Here is a 19334-nt window from a genome sequence, read left to right as displayed (position 1 = left end):
AAAAAATACATCCCCAGGACGGTCTCGGAAAGATACATATTCTTCGTTTTAACAATACGAGTGGGAGATTAGGACTTTAGACCCGTTTCAATTTCATCGGGCGATAAGTTTCTCGATTGGTTAATAATCCAATTCCAGAGTAAGCCAGAGTCGAATCTGCAACGCGGAATTCGGAGAAGTCGGCTGGACCTAGTTTTTTTGAATTTTTGCGGGCCTCCCCGTCATGGCGGCAATGTTGGCAGAATTGGTAAAAGAGTTGACCATGCAGAGGAATGGCGGCAGAGAGATGGAAGAACGAAGGTCCATTCGCGAGTCGAGTAAAACTCCGAAGAGATACGGCAGCACGGCCAAACACATGACCAGAAACGAAAACTTGATCAAACATGTGGTGTCGAAATCGGATACTCTTCAAGGAATCGCTCTCAAGTACGGAGTCACGGTACGTATCGTATCGTCGACGAGGCCGCTGCGCGATTTGCACCTCGCTCGGCTGTCACTTTAGAGTTGTTACACCTTAGAGCGCTAATTTACGAGTCGAGAAGCCACTCGTGCTAAAACATCTCGGCGATTCATTCTATATCACGAGATGACTGCCGAGATTTGTATACGTGTCATTCCACTTACCGACACCGTTACGCAAATCGTAAGTGGTTTTGTTGCCACTTTCGAATTGTTTCACCTTGTAAGGATCACTGAGCAAGTGAAATCACCTTCTCGAGTCGCGATTACGTACTTAATGCCGTTATTTAACTATAGATTTAATGGTGAGTTCTGTTTCAAGGTGGAAGTCCAATTGTACGTACATGTTTCTCTGATTTGACTTCGTTTTTAGACAGAGCAGATAAGAAGAGTTAACAGACTGTGGGCTTCGGACAGCTTATTTTTAAGAGAGCATTTACTCATCCCGGTGCCTGGTGAAGGCCTTTTGTCTGGACCCAATAATGGCAGTCTTCCATTGGATGGCGATGCCGATAGCAGTATTGCGAGTGTACGACTTCTGAATATTTTAACCATCGAAAGATAAAAACTACTTCATGGTTTACTAACGTAAGGTTCGATCGTGTAGGTTTCTAGTCCATCTTCGATGACTTCGTCCATTGATGAGGAGAGCTCATTAAATGAATTTTTGGCAAAAATGGACTCTTCTATAGCAAGTATGAAAAAGGAGGTTAAGAGGGCACAAGGGAACAGTGAGTAAGTTTCTTATACTTTAGCTCTTCTTATGATTTGACTACATTTTGCTTATTGTAGCACCCATTTTTTTTTTTTAATTTAGAAGCTTTATTTTTAGCATGCTTGTTATTTATCAACAAGGATTTTACACTAAAAAATAATTTAGTTCACCGGCAAATACGAATTAAGTGTTTTAATGATACTGTTCACGCTCGTGTAGGTGCATTGATTGGATTGCAATGTTTGTAAACATTGATATCTTTTTCAATAGTGTAACCATGCTTATGTAGGTTTTGCAACGAGGGGGACAGTGAGAGCGTACAACGGAGAAGAACAGTTGGTAGACCTCAATGCAACTCACATCCAGTTACATCAAATTCGTACTTATCAACACCATCCTCTGAGGTACTGAGGCCTGCTTCTATGAGCGATGTTCACAGCCTACCGTCTGCTGTTGTCATGACACAAGGCAGGCGAGTAAAAACTTCATTACAGAGACTTCAACAGCAACAGGATGAAATGTTTCAATTGTAGCAATTAAGTATTTGTTTGGTTAGCGCCTAAATGATCTTGAGTTTTAGGAGAAATTTTGAAATTGAAAAGAGAACTGGATATCAATGTAACAAATTGCGCTACAGATGTTTGCTAAAGTAACTAATTATTTACGAATCCATGGTAAACCATATGTGCCTTTACCTTATTGACATTTTGTATTAATATAATTTTTCATAATTTTGCTTTTTCCAATCGAAAAATGTCTCAATTATTCTGATAGAGTAACCCACTTTTTATTATTTAATCATTGTGTCATTAAGCAGCAATAATTGCAGTGATATCTGGATCTCTTTTTTCACAGTGTACAATTGTCTCTTACGTTCAAATCTTCATTATGACACCTTTTAAAAGAAGTGTAAAGGCATTACTACCGTGTAAGCTTATACAATTGTTCATGTACATACAACACGATGTCAGTGCATGAACACATCGCTGGTACTATGTCTTTTCCTAATATGGTATTTTGAACAAATGTTAAAGAAATGACAGAAGTACAGAAACGAAGTATAGTCACATAATTAACTAACATTCTTCATGTCCAATCACTTGCAAATGAATTCTCAACATTTTTAAGAAGTGTGAAGAACGCGAATAATTAGGTCGGTAGAAAAGAACGAATATCGTGAGATAAGAAATTCAATAATAGTTTACTATGTAATTAATCATTTTGTAAAATGTATTCCATACTAAAAATAACTATATTGATTAATGGCAGTTGAAAGTATACTTTCTTTACAGAATGTATAAGTCGAGTAATTGTTTTCAAATTTATTTGCGAAATATTGAAATATGGAGATTATTAATATCTGTGTTTCAGAGGTGATAAGTTGTCATGTTTCCTTATTCTTTAATTTGTTGAGAAAAATACAAAGCAGTTCTTTGAAAACGAATTACTGTACCTCGCAAACTATAAAAGTTGTTGATTGTTATGTCACAAATTATATATGTATATATATGTTCAAAGTATATGTTGTTGAATTGTGGAAGATTTATTGTAATATTCCAAAGAAAATATATTTCTCTGGGGCACCAGGTACATGGACTGGGGAGTTTGCTTTTTTTCGTAATAACAAACGACAAAAACTGTTATATGAGATTATTCGACCTCGTAAGAATGAGTGTATGCTACTAGTGCTTGTATATGATTCGTACTACTACTATCGCTTAAAAGATCAGCATAATTATAAAAAAATAATAGCTTTCACATATGTACACAAATTAGTTGATTAACAATATTTAAGTAGATTTTAGTTCCTTGTAGGTATGTACATACATAAATACAGACATTTGTTATACATGTAAATGTATAATGCCTGAATTCGGAAAGTCAATCGGCAAGGTCTGAATAATATTAATATAGGTCCAACGACAGTTTACCTTTTAGCTTCGCAAATCTGAAGGATTAATATTAATGGTGTTTAATCCATTACATTTTACTTGGATTATCATGACATAGATTGTATTTAGAATTCACCGTATCATAAAAATGTGCTCTTATCATCAATTCGCTTTCTTTTATTCATTCTCTCTTCGAAACTTTTATGCATACCGTTTTCTACTTAACTCTTAGAAACCTATTGAGAAAACTCACGCTTATAAAAATATGTTTCTTATAGAATATTCGTGTACCGAATTCAATTTAATAGTTACAACTTTCTATGATTGAACTTTCTATGGTGCCCAATTTTGTAATCTATAACAAAAAGTGCTACGCACGTATTGAAGTAAATGCTGAGAGACACAATCATCAGATAATCATAGGTAATTATTTCAAGCTGTCTAACAGCGTATTTTGCATACGTGAGAAGGGCTCTGTATGACTCTGGTAAACACTTTTTATAAAGGGGTAGACGGTAGAATTGATTTTGAGATAATATTGCCTTGACACCACTGAGCATTTTTTCTTGAATAAAATGAAGTTCATTAAATCTATATTATCCTGTTGCAGTTTAGTGTTACACCTATGGATCATAATACTTTAGTAGTATTATTTTCAATCTTTAGGCGTGTTTTTATACATACTTTATCATGTATTGTTGGTAATTGAGATATTTTCCTATTTACAATACCATACGATTAGTAGTAAAAATATTTTTTGATATAATGAAACGGATTTAACACTAGAACTACCGGCGGATTTTTTTTGTATAGGATGGACCATCTGAAACCAGTTATTTTGACTGATCTTGGTATTTCTAGTGTTAAGGACTTACTTTTTGTAACCCTGAAATGACAATATTGTAGATGTATTAATGTAATACCTTGATCAACTGTTGAGCATAAACTGCTACACGTGTCCATTTAACAGACGCTGAATCTTCTGGTCATTCCTCGCTATGTTTGCCTTTGCTTGGCATATCTTATCTAATTGCATTTTTATGTTGTTCTCGATTGACTTTAAAGTATCCTTCATAGGTCCCACTGATTCCTGTGTCTGGCTGTAGGAAATTTCAGTAAGAACAAACATTATGCTAATGCCGTAGGATTAACCGTAGAAAAACCAATAGTTGCTTTTCACAGACTGTGCAATTATAACAATGTAAATATGTTATTCTTAGATGTAAGATTGTATCAAATAAATATCACGTACATTTGTTCTTTTTCGAACTGCTCCATCAATTGATTATACTCATTTCGTGACTCGTAAAGTTCTCTTTGCATCGTCTCTACGTCTTCCTATATTTTGACAATCATTTAACAGTGATAAAAGCAAGCATATTGTGTACAACTAGAGCTTGTTATTAACTGACAATACTGGATTGATGTGGATAGAAAGAAATACCTGTACGTAATCCAAGAGTTTTCCTAATGGATTAGTAGCTCGTGTCAGTGTCTGTATTTCACTTCTTAGTTTGTCAATCTCTTTAACCACTACTTCATGATCTCGTCTCGAGCCAACTTCCCACTCCTGAAAACGTCTGCACCTAATTATTTGCACGACAGCGTAATATATTTAGGCGAAAATACAAGAAATCATTTGTTCTCACAATTTCAACTTTTTTAGGCAGAACATCAAGGTTGTCCGTGTTAACCAATTCTTTTTGTGTTTCTAAAATTTGTGCCACCAAATGTCCATGTTCTTGCGTTAGTTCTTTCTGCATTTTACTTGTAGTGTCGACTCCCAAGGAATCACCATTTCCTCCAATCTCCATCACCACCATGTCATCAGCATCATCGTCCTTTTGATCGAAGCTTTCAAGTATAACATTAACAGGTCCCATAGGAGTACTAAAAACAAATATATTACCTAGATAATTATATATAATTACATTTCAGAATGATTACTGTTTTACTTCAAGCATTCCTTACGGGCTATCTTCAGTAAGAATAAAATCTGATTTTGTTCTCGTTCTTGGTGCAGCAGGTCTTGCACTCATTGGTCGAGCACTTGGTGGCCGAAGAGATGTTCGTGGTATATTAATTATTGTTTCTGGTACGCTAAGCATTATTATATAATAAGAATTAAAATGCCTATTTCATATTTCTCAAACAAAATACGAGAATTCGCTTTGAAAAGATACCTCGCTTCCTGAGTTTCCTTTGACACTTTTGTCAGATCAACAGGTGTAGGCTCGTTATCACTAGCAAACTGCTTTGCTGCGCTACTGTTGCTCGATTTAGAAACCCTTGCCGACTTATTTCTCGAAGATGCCTTCTCTACTTCTACAGATCCCTTTGCAGATTCTTTTTTAAACGAAACATTCGACTTTGCATCGCCAGCATCCTTTTCTGTTGTTAATGGCACATTAGTTTCGTTGTCTTCCGAGATTACAGATTCATTTGGAGGATCACTTAAAGTCTGCTGTTTTATTTTGTTCTCATGGTGAGATTCTGAAGAATGACGTTTAACTTTGTGGGTTGGAGAACTGGATGTTTTACTAATTGTAGAGTCAGAAATATTTGAAGATACATCTTCTGGTTTTGTCTTAGCAGTAGACGGAACTCTTTTACGCCTAGATGAAGAAACTCTTTCCTCGACTGGCTACAAATAATTAAAATATTTAGGGATGCAGAAATTTAAAAATTCACAGAATATTCCTATGATTATTATAATAATTACTTCAGCTGGAGGTATTTCCACATTTTGGTTCTTATTTATTTCATTATCATTTTCTGAACTTTCACGGCTTTTAGTTTTACTGTTCTCATTGTTTGTTTTTATTTCTTTTGGTGGTACGTTACTGGTACTCGACGATCTTTTCTTGTGTTCTGTTTTCTCTTTTTCTGATGATTTCCTTGTCTGAGAAGATTGCCTTGATAAAGGTTTTTTTATGGGCTGTTCTTTCAATGATGTCTTAGATTTTACTGTACTACGTGTTTTTTTGTCACCGTTCTTTTTGTAGTGTTCAATTGCCTCTGTACTGTTTATCTGTTAGGAAATGCTTACATTTACACTTATATATGAAACTAAACATCAGGATTTATGTAAATACTTGTTTCATTTCTGATACTTTTCTTTCAAGAAAAACGTTTGTTACCTTTTTATTAAGACATTTTCCAATCATTTGTAACAGCTCATTGGTCTTTGTTGGTTCTTGTCCAGAAATAATTTTACTAGCTCGTACTGTTAGATTCGCACCAGTAATTAACTCTGCAATATATGTTTTATCGTAATCTGTAAAACGTGGTATATTTACATGTTTCAAATTACTGAAATACATACTTACTTACTACATCTATTAGTTTTGTTAAGTATGAAAGTTTTGCATCTTTATCTTTGATATTTTCAGAAATCATTTCTTCTTCTGTAAATAAGCCATCAAGAAATCCAGTTTCCTTTATTATCTAAAAGTGATTCACACTGTATTATAATGTCATTATAAAATATTCCTTTAAGTACAGATAAACAGATAACAAAGAAAGTTCTTATTGTATATTATAATAATCGACTGTCTGAAAACGTTAACAAAATTTAACAAAAATAAGTTAGTGCACTTTACAGCAGTAATAATGTCATGCAAAAACCGAAATGGTGGTTTCCTCAATAGTTTCTCCGTGAGAGGTGGCTTTTTAAAGTATTTTCCAAGCAGATCTTGGGTTTTCTTAATCACTTCAGGTTTGACGTCCTCTGACATTGTAAAACCGTATTAAAACAATTAAAAGAACGACGAGTTGTCAGTTTGTCGGGTTAAGTGTTGTTAAACGGTATCCAAGGGCAACGATCACGTGACTTGGCACCAATGACAAGTGACAAGTTGTTATATCGAAAAAAATCAATGGTAACACGAGATCTGATTGAAACGGTGCCTCGGGTACCAGCGGCATCCGCAGGAATAACGGCGCTCGTGTTGCAAAAATTTGGTAGCTGTGTCCCCTTGAGCCTGGCTACTCTCATCTTTTTTCTGTTCAAAGATTAAGATAAAAATGATTAATTACATAAATAAGTTTAAAATAAGCACATCCATTTATTAAGGAAGATATCGATAATAGTTTTGACGTTATTAAAAAGAACAATCTTTATTTTATTCAATTCAAAATTCCTCCAGAAAATGGCGGAGTCATAGCACACTCTCTGATTGGTTAATTCTATGCAATGAACAACAAAGATGAGTTGGGAGATTGCTCTTGAGTTAGGTTGCACGCTCGATTCGGTGCTGCCCTCGGTGGAGAATGCGGTCACCTGATACCCCCTAATGACGGCTAACTCAGGGATCCTCCTCATCTTTGCTTCCAACACATCTCTGAGCTGGGCCGCCATTGGGGGGTATCAGATGGCAAGTGCGATCAAGTGCGTTCCTGCCCGTGAGCAATCTCGCAACTTATCACAACTTATCTCTGTGAACACCTATACTGTATCAAGTCATGTTTATTTTTTTTTATGGCGTTAGTTTATTCAGTACTTTAGCACGCATTTGCGGCTTGTTAATAAATAAATAATATTTGAAATGGATGATGTTTGAGCAGATCAAACACTCAACATGTATCTAGTCATGATAGTATTGTCAATGTTAATTTATATTCAAGCATTTGAGGTATGTCGATTGAATTAATTGTACGTTACGAGTAGTTTATACAGATGTATGTTGAATTATTTTAGGTACCTGATGTATCATCAAAAACAGGACATTCTAACAATTGGGCAGTTTTAGTTGATACCTCCCGCTTCTGGTTTAATTATCGACATGTAGCAAATGTGTTGTCGATGTATCGTAGTGTTAAGCGACTAGGGATTCCTGATTCCCAGATTATACTGATGATCGCTGACGATATGGCTTGTAATCCGAGAAATCCTAGACCAGCCACTGTATTTAATAATGCAAAACAGCATATTAATGTTTACGGTGATGACGTAGAAGTTGATTATAGAGGTTATGAGGTAACCGTTGAGAATTTTGTGAGATTATTAACTGGAAGGTTACCCCCAGAAACACCGAGATCTAAAAAATTGCTAACCGACGAGGGTTCAAATATTCTGATTTATTTAACTGGCCATGGAGGCAATGGTTTTTTGAAATTTCAAGACTCTGAAGAAATCACTAGTCAAGAACTAAGCGATGCTCTAGAACAAATGTGGCAGAAAAGGAGATATCATGAAATTCTTTTTATCGTCGATACTTGTCAAGCAAGCTCCATGTATGAGAAGTTTTATTCCCCAAATATTTTAGCTGTCGCTTCTAGCTTGGTTGGCGAAGATTCTCTTTCGGTATGTAAATTAAACTTATTAATTCTATCAATCTATAAATCCATTAACCACTCCTCCTTATCTAGCATCACGTGGACCAGGCTATTGGGGTCTACATCATAGATAGATATACGTATTATGCATTGGACTTTTTGGAAAGAGTAGAACCTTCGAGTACAAGCACACTTGGTGAATTTGTAAGCATGCAAATATTTTGTTCATTTCATAATGGGTCAGGAAACCCTTTGACATCCGAGTTCAAATGTTTATTCTTTATTTTCAGCTGCAGATATGTCCTAAACGTAACTGCTTATCCACTGTCGGTGTGCGAACGGATCTGTTCATGAGGGATCCAAACACGGTACCAGTGACTGATTTCTTTGGTTCCGTAAGACCAATCGAATTAACGACTGCCAGTATCAACGTTTTATCAGTGAAAAGAAATAAAACCTTGATACCAAAATCAGAAGAAAGACACAGCTATGCCCCACAGTTTCCTGATATGTCTAAGTATTTGCCTAAACTAGATAAAATAAACAATTAAATCCTTCGATAGCGTATTTAGTTAGGAATCATTAAAAGCCGCATTTTGTATAAAACAATGTATTCTGTCAGATTTTTGTACAATCAATCGTTTGGAAAGTCGGAATGCGTCTTGCTAAACTGAATGGCCTTAACCCCTTTCGTGATCAGCATCACATGAGATCAGCTCAGCTGCGTATCTTCCTTACTAGCATCTGCTATAATATATCACAGTTGCCCGAGTAATTACTACATCTGGAATTGGGTCTGGGTCGCCTTGCGTCGATCCCGAAAGAGCGACATCGACGAATCAGAGGGCAAGGTGACTCTCTGACATGAAGTTTTGTCGTTGTGTCGTTATGTCACACAAACCGCGCACTAAGTGATTATGTTTATCTTAAAAAATTATGGAAGCAGATTATCCAGCGTGCACGTGAACAGCACATTATTTCATTCCTTCCACAATTTCAATGAAAACTAATATATAAGTAATGCCTTTTATGTGTCGAGGCGGAAAAATTAATAACCCTTGGAATGTTTCAGAGATAGAAGTTCCGTACTTTTTTCGCAACTTCGTGTAGCATGACATGCCCTGCGTGTGCATGGTCAGGATTTCCCGGAAGTGAAGATTTCCCACATGCGTCAGCATTGCCGAATTTTTCTAAGCGACCTTCCGACAGACACGATACAGACACGGACGGAATTATCATCTCTTCAGCCGTGTGGGAAAAATCTGCCTGCGTCACTTTATCTCCTTTAAATGGTAAACACTTAGCGATGGTTAACGGTCAAGTTTAATGTGGGTTTCTACGTAGCAATCTGCGAATGGTGCCAACAAAAATATCTCGGATGCTGAGCTTGTATATAAAGAACGAGCTCCATGGCGAATGTCAGTACGAGACGTGAGTTCTTAGATCATTGATCTTGACCAGTGCCCTCCATTCATTGCTCGATCCATTCAGTCCATCGCAGAGGACGGTACGAAGCTCGAGGAAGGCAAAAAATCACGTAAACAATCTGCAAGTTATCCAACGATCACTAAAGTAAGAGAATTTAGGGGCATTCCGAAAACAATCTTCATTTTAATGTCATTTCACGAGTACTCGAGAACTCGATAAAAATGATTCCTTTTTTCTTTTTCAGATGCACCACCGGGTGATCTCGTTGCTTGCAGTGGCGGTTGCTGTTTCCGCAGTGCCAGTTAATCGCATGTACATGGAGGTCCACGAGGTGGACTCGAACGAGTTGAACCCTTTGAGCCCTGAGGACCCAGCAAGACACGGTTTTCCAACAGCCCCCACGGTCCCTTTGATCCCGATTTGCGCTAAGCACGGCTATTTCCGGGATCCATTCAACTGCGGAAAATTTTACCATTGCCACAGAAGCGGAGGAATACCGATGGCCTTTTATTGTCAGCACGGATTGATATTCAACATGGATTCCGATTCCTGCGACCGACCCGAGTACGTGAAATGCTAATCAAAGTGGCCCCCTTCAGTTGATCTTCGAGTTGTTCGAGCTCGAGTAAAGAGAAAAAGTATTCCAGTGCGGCATTTCCGAGATTGGCCGGGTATTGCTCGTGCAGAGGTGTCGAATATCTCGGTAGCTAACAGAATACTCAACGTTAACTTATTGTAACATAGTCTAAGCGAACGTCTACTGGGAACCACATTGGTTCCGAGAACCACGTATTACCTAGGTCAAAGAATTCAGAAGTCCCATGGAAACCCAGATCCTATGTTAGCGCTTGATTCTCTAAAAGTTGGCTAACGAACCAGAAGTGGGGGTAAAAGAGAGATCGCATGTGTTAGCCAACGATATCTCACATACGGGAGGAAGAGAGACGCATATAAAAAGGCGAGTATTGTGTGTAAGATAAAGAAAGAATGCAATTCGCTATATATCGCCATAAGATTGAAAGAGATGGAGAGATGATTACAGCGCCGCCACTCGTTGACTAACATACTATTTATCGAGCATCGACGTCCGTGTCCTTCTGGGCTTCTATGGAGACTTTTGAATTCTTTGCCTAGGTCCTATTATTTAAGACGACTCAAAAATATTTATTACGCGACGCACGTAACTCTTCGAAGTGTAACAACTAGATGAATAAATTAACTTAATCTTGTAGCGACACAACATTGGGGCCAGTTTCTAAATATAACAAGTATTTATTCGAGTACGTCCAAGAGCATTGGTACACGAGGCTTCGCCTTCAGGGAGCCATTCGATAGACGTTAAAGCAAGAATTAGCAATAAGCCAAGATTCTGCCGATGCCTCGGACCATTGGGAGGATCCAGGGAAATACTCGACCAGTGTTCCCGCTGGATCTAATCTCGTCTAAGGTGGACAGCAGCTTTAGGAATCAGTCTCTTCGGGTACAAAATCAGACATCGGTGTCATCGCTCGACGCGTCGCCGTCCACGAAGAATCCGCAAACCGCTCGAGCTCTCCGTTTCCAAGACATCCCCGTTCTCCAAGCTCCTCAAGCTGCGTATCCGGTCGATCTCCGTCATCACTTCATCAGAACTTCCATCGGGATTCGAAGGACCTAGCATTGGACCTGGTCAGCGTAGTTGCAGACGTTCTGGGCTGGGTCAAAGGCCAACTCGCCGGGGCACCGGAATTCGGCAGGCTGCTGCTCTCCCGCGAAGTTGCAGTAGTAGAATTTACTGCAGTCGACCGGGTCTCGGACATATCCTTGGGCCGAGCAGAGACCTCCGGTCGAAGAGCCTGGTGGTTTGCCAGGGTTGCTGGGGTAGCTGGGCTGAGTGCTGGTATATTGAGGCTTGTTCGTCACAGGACTCGCTGGTGGGTTGGGCTCAACTGGCACCGCAGGGCCATTTCGAAGCACGTGGTTCAAGGCCTTCAGCAAGGGGTACTGGGTACCGCACTTGCCAAGGAAGTCGTCGGTGTCTATGCTCCACAGCATGGCTCCTCCCAGGTTCTTCTCCAGCACGAATTTGGCCTTCAGCTCGATGGATCTGGAAACGTGGATGCGTTGTAGGATGACGAGACATGAAACTCCCCGATAAACATAATCCAATCTTGGAATGATTTGATGGATGTGACGGAAATTGCGCTCTTCGGAAATGCCTGATATCGTTTGGGGGGGGGGGAGACGCAAGTTTTCCCGTTAGATAATTTCATGTTACGGATATTCCTGATAACGGTGGAGGAAGTTCGCGCCGCTCGGAATGTTCCGTGACGCTTTCCTCACTGGGAATGATACGTAGGAATGGGTTGATAAGGACTATGACGATGTATATGAAATTGCTCTGCCATTTTTACCTCACGTTGTCGTATCCGACCCACTGGTCGCCGCTGTAGGCGTATGGCACCTGTTGCTCCTCGTCCCACTGGCTGGTCCAGCTGGGCAGCAACTCGCAGATCTCGTTGTAACCTAACATGCCAGCTTCTTTGGTGTATATTCCACGATCTCCTGGTCCTCTCGCGGGGGATCCTGGAGTGACTCTGTTGGGGTCGCCGAGGGTGAAGCTTCTTCCGTAAAGCGGGGTTCCAAGGATCAGTTTCTGAGGGTCTGCTCCCTGGCTCAGCCAGTAGTTGACCGCAGCTTCCTACAAGAAATATGGAAATATCGAAATTAATACCACTCGATCAAATTCTAATTTCCATCCGAAGATGAAAAGTTGGTTGACTCGAAGAAATATGCAGGACGACAAGATCCTGCGATCAAATACGTCCGAAGAAATGCCAGACTGAGTGAACCAAATTATTTGAAATCAAGAAGAATTAGTTTAAATCGGTATGAATTATTGCTTCTGAACAGAATAATTATCTCTTGCAATTATGTGCGATTCGAGTTATAATGCACACTTGTTTCATCCAATTAATCCTTTTTCTCAGTGAAGTTGCAATTATTTTAAGTCAACAGGAATTCCTTTAAATCGACATAAATTTCTCTTCCCAACGGAATAATTGTTTCTTGCAATTATATATGGTGTGCGCAACAATGTATACTCGTTCCAGTCAACTAGTCTTTTCTCTTGGTGCAGATACGAGACGCCGAGGGTGTACTTACGACGTTCAGGGACCTCTGGAAGCCATGCTCGTCGGACCTCGGCTTCAACGGGGCGTTGATGCCTATTGTCTTCTCCCAGGAGCCGTGCAGGTCGTAGGTCATAAGGTTGATGAAGTCGAGGTGCTGGGAAATAGCCTTGATGTCGTAGGACTGGGATGCCGAGGACTCGGCGGCTCCGACTGCGGCACTTAGCAAGAGTCCTTTGGGGGCGAGTCGGGCCTTCAGCTCCTTCAGGAGCTGGACGAAGTTCTGCACGTCTTCTGCGGATCCTCCTCTCTGGGCGGGGTATTCCCAGTCGACGTCGAAGCCGTCGAAGCCGTACTTCTCGACGAAGTTCACCACGTTGTTCACGAAGGTCGACCTCAGGCTCGGGTTCTTCATCACCGCCGAATACTTTATGGATCCTTCGTTCCATCCTCCGATGGCCACCAGGGTCTTCGTCGTTGGACTCAACTGCTTCAGCCTGTTGAACTTACCGAAGCCGTCCTTTCCGTAGTCGTTTGGAAGGTCGTTCCATGCGTCCAGGATCTTCACCTCTCCTTGCTCGGAGATTCCGACGAAGGTGTAGATCATGTGCGTGCACAGGGTCGGGTCGATGTACGAGATGTCGAATTTCCCATTGCCGGGCCGGTAAACCGCCCAGCTGCCGTAGTAGCAGACTATCTTCTCTGGAAAAGGTCGAAGAAAAATTGACGGTATTTCTGGAGTCACGTGGTAGATAATTTGTGCCTGAATAAGCTTAAAAAAATTTGGGAATTTAATCGAACGCCTTTACGAATGAACGCCAACGAGTAGGAGAAGCGGATGAGTGTTTTAGATATATTCACTCGATGAAATGCCTTTTTTTAAATTTCTTTTTATAATTTCCATCACTTACTCTCGCCTGCAGCCACGGCTGCGAAGGCCGCTAAAACCGCCAACAGTAATCCGCGCATCTGAAAATAATGAAATTATTGTATTAAGAGATTATTATATTTCTTATTGACTTCTTTATGTAGATATTAAGTGTGCAGCCGAATTTTGGCACCGATTCGGAACCCTCCAAGCTTCCTTACCTCGAGTGCTTTCCAACGAAACTGCCTCGGATTAGTCTCGCGAGAGTTTTTATTTCGTTTCAAGAGATCTTGGGACATCCAAAACAAAGCGCGAGCATTTGTACAGTTGCCGAAGAATAAACCCGAAGGACTGTGCGTTTCAAGATCAGTCGATCTGAGCGATTGCGAAATGTTGAATCTAGATAGCGAAGGCTTGATGCGTGATAAGAGCGTTGCAGGTATATGACACATAATATTGCCGCAGGTGTTAACAATCGATTTTGATGGCTAAGATCTGCCCTAATCGGATTAAATAAAACGGCGATTGATCTTCGATTATGCAAATTGGAAAGTGCCCCATACCGCTAATCAGCCTGTTCCAAAGATTTCACTTTTCCTTTTTTATTTCTAAAGAGGATTTCTATTTTGAGAATTCCAGTGACAAGAGACCCTGAATTTAAATGTTCCACGACGCATGAATTGGATCTTGCCATGGAGAAATAGTTTTCATGGACTCTTCTCTTGAGGATCTGGTTGTAAACGGTCGATTTCCTTTGTTTCCTATGCTTTTGTTTAAAAAGAAAATTCGGAAACACCCCGCACCTGAAATTTTGTCCGAGTTTCACGAGAGCTTTTGGTACGAATTATCAGAGATAATTGCAGGAAGTTGCAACGATATCGGGGTTTTGGCTGATCGGATTCATCGGGACAATTTTTATACACGGATGTTGGATCAGTTAACAATTTTACCCGGAAGACAATGAAGCGGATAATCACGCGAAATGTTATTATCATGTCACAAATATCACGCGGGATTAAAATTGATCGGTTTATTGTTGACGATGAAGTCAATCGTGAGTAATGGAAACGCATTGTCACGAATTTCGACAACGGCCTTGTTGCCACGATTATCAATTCATATTTAGACAATGGACCAGATGTCGATGAAAATTAATCAATATCAACGTACATTTTTCCCACATGTGGACATGTGGGCAAATAATTAATTCCGCATGAGCGTTGGTGAATAATTCTCCTTGAGTTCTGGGAATATTATCGTACGGTAATTACGTTACGCAATGGGAATGTGTTAAGCAGGCTAATGCGCTTTGATAATGGAATTCTCTTACGTATTTTTCTGGAGCGGGATTAACGAGCTTTAGCAATGAATAGAATTTTTTTTTTCCGAGAGTTCGGAAAGAGTACTTAGTCAATATAGGTACATTTAGATTATGCCAATCGTTTTATTGTAGTTTTTCTTCTTGCGTTTAAGAGGAAATTGATTATCGAACGTTCTCAGACTTTCTGGAATCGTGATACAAGCACGAGTCATCCTGATATGTAAATAAAAATAACGCTGAGTGGACCTATCTTTGAAGTTATACTTTTTATTAGCAAGGCAATTGGAAAGGTCATGTAGCATTGCGTTTATAAGTTTTTTAAGGACGTATCCATAAGATTTATTAATTCCCTTATGGTACAGTATTTGAATGGCAACGATTATTGTATAAAACACCCAGTTGTCATAATTCTGACTTCCATCTTCCAGCTGTTCTCCCAGGTGTTGCCATTCTGTTAACAGAAACATTTTTTTTATTACATCGAAACCCATTACACATTAGACTTGTATAATTCTAGTTCTTTAAATATTCAGTGGACGATAAATGTCTTTCAATTTGTGTTCAGAAGACCGTCGTCAAGCTCATCATTAAAACTTCATACTTGAATAATTCGAAGAAGTTACGTCAGATTCTAATTAATTTGTAGAACTATAGAGGAGCAATTAATGTAAGGAAAATTTAATAAGAAACTAACCAACGTCTGTTTCATCAAGTATCACTTAAAACTTCTTAAAACTTTTTTTCGATCCAGTTCCCTTGGAGACCTTTAAAACGTTGAATCTAACAGTCTTGCTAAGAGGTCGACATTCGCCAATTGTCACGACGTCACCAATCTCCACATCTCTGAAACAGAAACAGTTCAATTTTATATACAGGAGTAAAAATATTTCATACGAAAACGAATTATTTTTGAAACTCAGAAAATGACAATTGACATCAATTTGTTGTCAGAAGACCGTCGTTATTTTCATCAGAGTGAATGATGTTCGGATAAAAATTCATTTACCAAGATATTCTTGGAAGACTTACCTAAAGCAAGGACTGAGGTGAACACTCATGTTTCTATGTCGTTTTTCGAATCGATTATACTTCCGTATATAATGTAGATAATCCCTTCTTATAACAATGGTTCTTTGCATCTTCATCTTTTGTACAACTCCAGTGAGGATACGTCCTCTAATCGAGACATTACCAGTGAAAGGACATTTCTTGTCGATGTAAGTTCCTTCAAGGGCCTATGAAGAAACAATTTGTAAACATATAAATCCACCCTCTTCAAAGAAGAAAACTTTATTTACAGTATTTACCTCACGTGGTGTTTTAAATCCCAGGCCAACATTGCGACTGTATCGCATAGACTTCCGGCGCTTTGGTCCAAGGCCTTTCTTGCGGTTAAGAAAGACTGTTGGTTGCCGTTGGAATGAACGCTCGGTCTAGATAAAAAGAAAAACCATTTTTTTTTTCAATATCCTTTTACATTTTTAGTAGAAGAAACGCAGCGAAAAATCACATTAAGCCATGCCTCGTGGGTACAAATTAACATAACCTAAGAACCCACGTAAAGCCTTTTTAAGAGTATCGGCGATATTTTGACCCCGTACAAGGGAACATACTTGATAATTACATTTTCATAAAACCCGAACGCATCGTATAAATGTGCAAATTACAAGCGAAGACGCGAAAACCACGTGTCAGGTAGTTCTAAGGAAAACATGATTCTACAAAAATCAGTATCAGGGAAGGCATAATTTACTGGGAATGCATTATCACGGGAGCACAAATCACTGCGCCACTATTAATTTTTTCACGCCACGCTGAGATACGCGAGAAATTCTTCATTCTGTCAGACTTAACAGGAGCACACATACCTGGTCAGCCATCTTGATTCGTTGAAAGAGCGAACCGGAGGCGGAAGTTCAAAAGCGTCGAATCGCCCGCTGGCGCTGCCATCTGTGGGAGAACTGATGAATTACAAGGCGGTTTCCATTTTCTAAATTCCATCTGGATTTATCGATAAAATATTTCACTACACTGAATCAAAGCAATAGCAATATGAGAGTATTAACAGAGTCAAGACATTAACGAGTCCATAAAGAACAATTGAATGAAGTCGAAGTGACAGAATTGAGAGGATGTGAAACTGGCATCCGAAAGGTCAATCGTTCATGAAACTTTTCTACGAACTGGGTGTACCGAATCGTTTCAAACTTAACAAAGTGAACACGGAGGCTCTAAGGAAGGTCTTGACACTTATGAAATTTCATTTTTTATAAAACACGTTGAAAATGTCTATAAACAAATTTTTTAAAACTTGAAATTTTATGGGTGCCAGGACCTTTATAGTCTTCATATACACATTGTCAAGTTTGAAGCGATTCGGTACACCCATTTCGGAGAGAAATTTCATAAACGAGACTTCTTTGACGCCACTTTCACATTACCTTAAGAAGATGTAATGACGATTGGGTGACGTACATAACCACAAAATATCCAATCAGCGCAACAACAGAAAAAGTACATCTCGCAGTTTACAGCGTATCGGGGTTAAGCCCAGCGTTAACCCCGCCAGTGGAAACTGTTAAACCGAGAAATCATCGTGCAGGTAACAAAGGGTAATTCGACACACTAGTTATAAGGAACTTCCTAACTTGCGCTAATCGAGCAGGTTGCGTTGCGCAGAAGGAGGGGAGGTCCCGATTTTTCAAGACACTTGTAGCGCCCCATGGTTTTGTTCTCCCACGGGAGAAAAATAAAATTCCCTCCCGGAGCCCATCGACGCGGCTGGAGTCTGGAAGGTAATGGTAAAATGAAATATTTCGTGCTACATCATTCGAGCCCTTTCACGCATGGAATAAAGCGTCGGGGATTTTTCTCTAGGTCGGTAACATCCCGGGAATGGAAGTCGAACCGGCCAGGCACCTACAAGAAAGTACACGGGTACCTAAGGCACCCCTCGCTCGCCATAGGTGGAATCGTCTTGCGGTTGTCTACGACTGATGCAGACAATTCCAACTTTTACGCCCGTTTAATGTGACAGGTGCGAAAATATGACTGCGTGCACCGGGCTCGTACGCATAGCGTGGGCACGCGATAAAAGCGGGTGAGATTATAACGCGGAGACCTACATATAGAACGGCCGGCGTAACACAGAGGACCCTGCTAATTTATTTAACCCTGCACTTTCAGAGGAAATCCGACTCCCTGTAGAAGAAGCATTCAGAAGTCTGCAGCAAGTGTCTACCCTGAGAAAAAGAAATTCATTGGACCAGAGAAATATTTTGTTAATTTAAAGAATAATCGTTCAACTCAAAGAAACTCAAATAGATTGTCACCGCTCCGAAGAAACGTTGCATACGATTTATTCGAGTTTGAGTCAAATAATTATACTTTAAATTAACAAAATATTCATCGTCCAAAGAAATATTTCTCTGATTCAATGATATTCTATTCTCGGCGTACCCAGGACCAAGGATGCGAAACTGGTATTTAAAAGGATTACGCAACTCAATTTTTGCATATGGATCCTCAATTAATCTTCATATAATCGACATATTCCCGGTGCATCCAGGTACACGAGCGACGAACAGATGGACGGCCGAGACGGACAAAGCCAGCGTTCAAAGCCTCTCCTCCGTCTGCTCGACGTGCGAAGAATCCACCTCGGCGCAAGGGTGTGACTGTAAAGCGACGGGTAAATCGAGACCTTCCGGCAGTCCGCCTAGAGGAATGCAGATCCATTTTCGCCGGGTCCTAGAAGCGGATCCTCCCTCCCTAAAGTTGACTCCTCGATCCAGGATGTCGGACGTATATCGCGTGTCGAGCTCGCCCAGGGAGACCAACGGGGCTCTCGTATATCCGGCCAGTGCCTTGGACGACGTTCCTGCGTATCGGCTGCTCTCTTTCTCCACTTTGCGAGGGACTTCACGATTGCACTCCGTATTCGTGCCGATGATCCGGGATTAAATGCACTCGGTGACCGTTCCCTCGCTAACGGTCACCAGGAGAACTTCAAGGAGACACGCGAGGTCTGGGCCATAAGAGTGGACCCTGAAGGGACGACGAGGAGGAAACACGAGAAGAGGCTGGACGGAACTACCTACGGTAATTACGCTAAGTTAGCATAATCTAATAATAAGCGAAATCGAAGAGACTTCCGACAGCGACCGATATTTACATGTCCTCGTGTCTTCGAGGTAGCCGACTAAAAAGATTTACTTAACGAGCGCTTATCAGTATATTATTTAAAGAAGGCATAGGCAAAAAC

At 40.0% G+C, this 19334-nt stretch overlaps 5 protein-coding genes across 9 annotated transcripts; 2 read left to right on the top strand and 3 right to left on the bottom strand.

The window, feature by feature from the left end:
- Positions 1 to 16: 16 nt before the first annotated feature.
- On the top strand, positions 17 to 2770 carry LOC105697162 (lysM and putative peptidoglycan-binding domain-containing protein 2). Of its 2 annotated transcripts, none has more exons than XM_012420239.1 (4): positions 17 to 439; positions 833 to 988; positions 1067 to 1194; positions 1464 to 2770. In XM_012420239.1, exons 1-4 carry the CDS (start codon positions 224 to 226, stop codon positions 1705 to 1707), a joined length of 744 nt encoding a protein of 247 aa, XP_012275662.1. In that variant the 5' UTR covers positions 17 to 223; the 3' UTR covers positions 1708 to 2770. The 2 variants fall into 2 exon arrangements, with proteins under 2 accessions (XP_012275662.1, XP_023287948.1); XM_023432180.1 differs by having other exon boundaries at positions 1067 to 1190; positions 1464 to 1709.
- A 125-nt stretch (positions 2771 to 2895) lies between these two features.
- LOC105697157 (TRAF3-interacting protein 1) lies at positions 2896 to 6883 on the bottom strand. Its single transcript, XM_012420232.1, has 10 exons — positions 6669 to 6883; positions 6396 to 6513; positions 6207 to 6319; positions 5789 to 6097; positions 5250 to 5710; positions 5038 to 5166; positions 4716 to 4956; positions 4511 to 4636; positions 4319 to 4404; positions 2896 to 4166 (listed from the first exon to the last, which is right to left on the bottom strand). Exons 1-10 carry the CDS (start codon positions 6801 to 6803, stop codon positions 4016 to 4018), a joined length of 1869 nt encoding a protein of 622 aa, XP_012275655.1. The 5' UTR covers positions 6804 to 6883; the 3' UTR covers positions 2896 to 4015.
- Positions 6884 to 7442: 559 nt separating this feature from the next.
- LOC105697161 (putative GPI-anchor transamidase) lies at positions 7443 to 9869 on the top strand. Of its 4 annotated transcripts, none has more exons than XR_001103787.1 (6): positions 7443 to 7700; positions 7766 to 8371; positions 8437 to 8547; positions 8634 to 8860; positions 8966 to 9194; positions 9416 to 9869. XR_001103787.1 is itself a non-coding variant. In XM_012420238.1 (5 exons), exons 1-5 carry the CDS (start codon positions 7647 to 7649, stop codon positions 9456 to 9458), a joined length of 1041 nt encoding a protein of 346 aa, XP_012275661.1. In that variant the 5' UTR covers positions 7443 to 7646; the 3' UTR covers positions 9459 to 9869. The 4 variants fall into 4 exon arrangements, 2 of the variants coding, with proteins under 2 accessions (XP_012275661.1, XP_012275660.1); XR_001103786.1 differs by having other exon boundaries at positions 8966 to 9635; positions 9688 to 9869; XM_012420238.1 differs by lacking the exon at positions 8966 to 9194.
- A 1150-nt stretch (positions 9870 to 11019) lies between these two features.
- LOC105697153 (chitinase-3-like protein 1) lies at positions 11020 to 15287 on the bottom strand. The gene is made up of 5 exons (XM_012420227.1): positions 13971 to 15287; positions 13793 to 13850; positions 12916 to 13583; positions 12165 to 12451; positions 11020 to 11857 (listed from the first exon to the last, which is right to left on the bottom strand). The coding sequence occupies exons 1-5, from the start codon at positions 14199 to 14201 to the stop codon at positions 11425 to 11427; spliced, it is 1677 nt and encodes a 558-aa protein (XP_012275650.1). The 5' UTR covers positions 14202 to 15287; the 3' UTR covers positions 11020 to 11424.
- Positions 15288 to 15380: 93 nt separating this feature from the next.
- Positions 15381 to 16964, bottom strand: LOC105697154 (40S ribosomal protein S11). Its single transcript, XM_012420228.2, has 5 exons — positions 16939 to 16964; positions 16378 to 16503; positions 16100 to 16305; positions 15765 to 15913; positions 15381 to 15521 (listed from the first exon to the last, which is right to left on the bottom strand). Exons 1-4 carry the CDS (start codon positions 16948 to 16950, stop codon positions 15790 to 15792), a joined length of 468 nt encoding a protein of 155 aa, XP_012275651.1. The 5' UTR covers positions 16951 to 16964; the 3' UTR covers positions 15381 to 15521; positions 15765 to 15789.
- Positions 16965 to 19334: the final 2370 nt, after the last annotated feature.

The sequence above is a fragment of the Orussus abietinus genome, unplaced genomic scaffold, assembly GCF_000612105.2.
Source record: "Orussus abietinus isolate OABI.00-Male unplaced genomic scaffold, Oabi_2.0 scaffold85, whole genome shotgun sequence".
Classification (NCBI taxonomy): domain Eukaryota; kingdom Metazoa; phylum Arthropoda; class Insecta; order Hymenoptera; family Orussidae; genus Orussus; species Orussus abietinus.
This window is presented reverse-complemented; position numbering and strand designations above follow the sequence as displayed.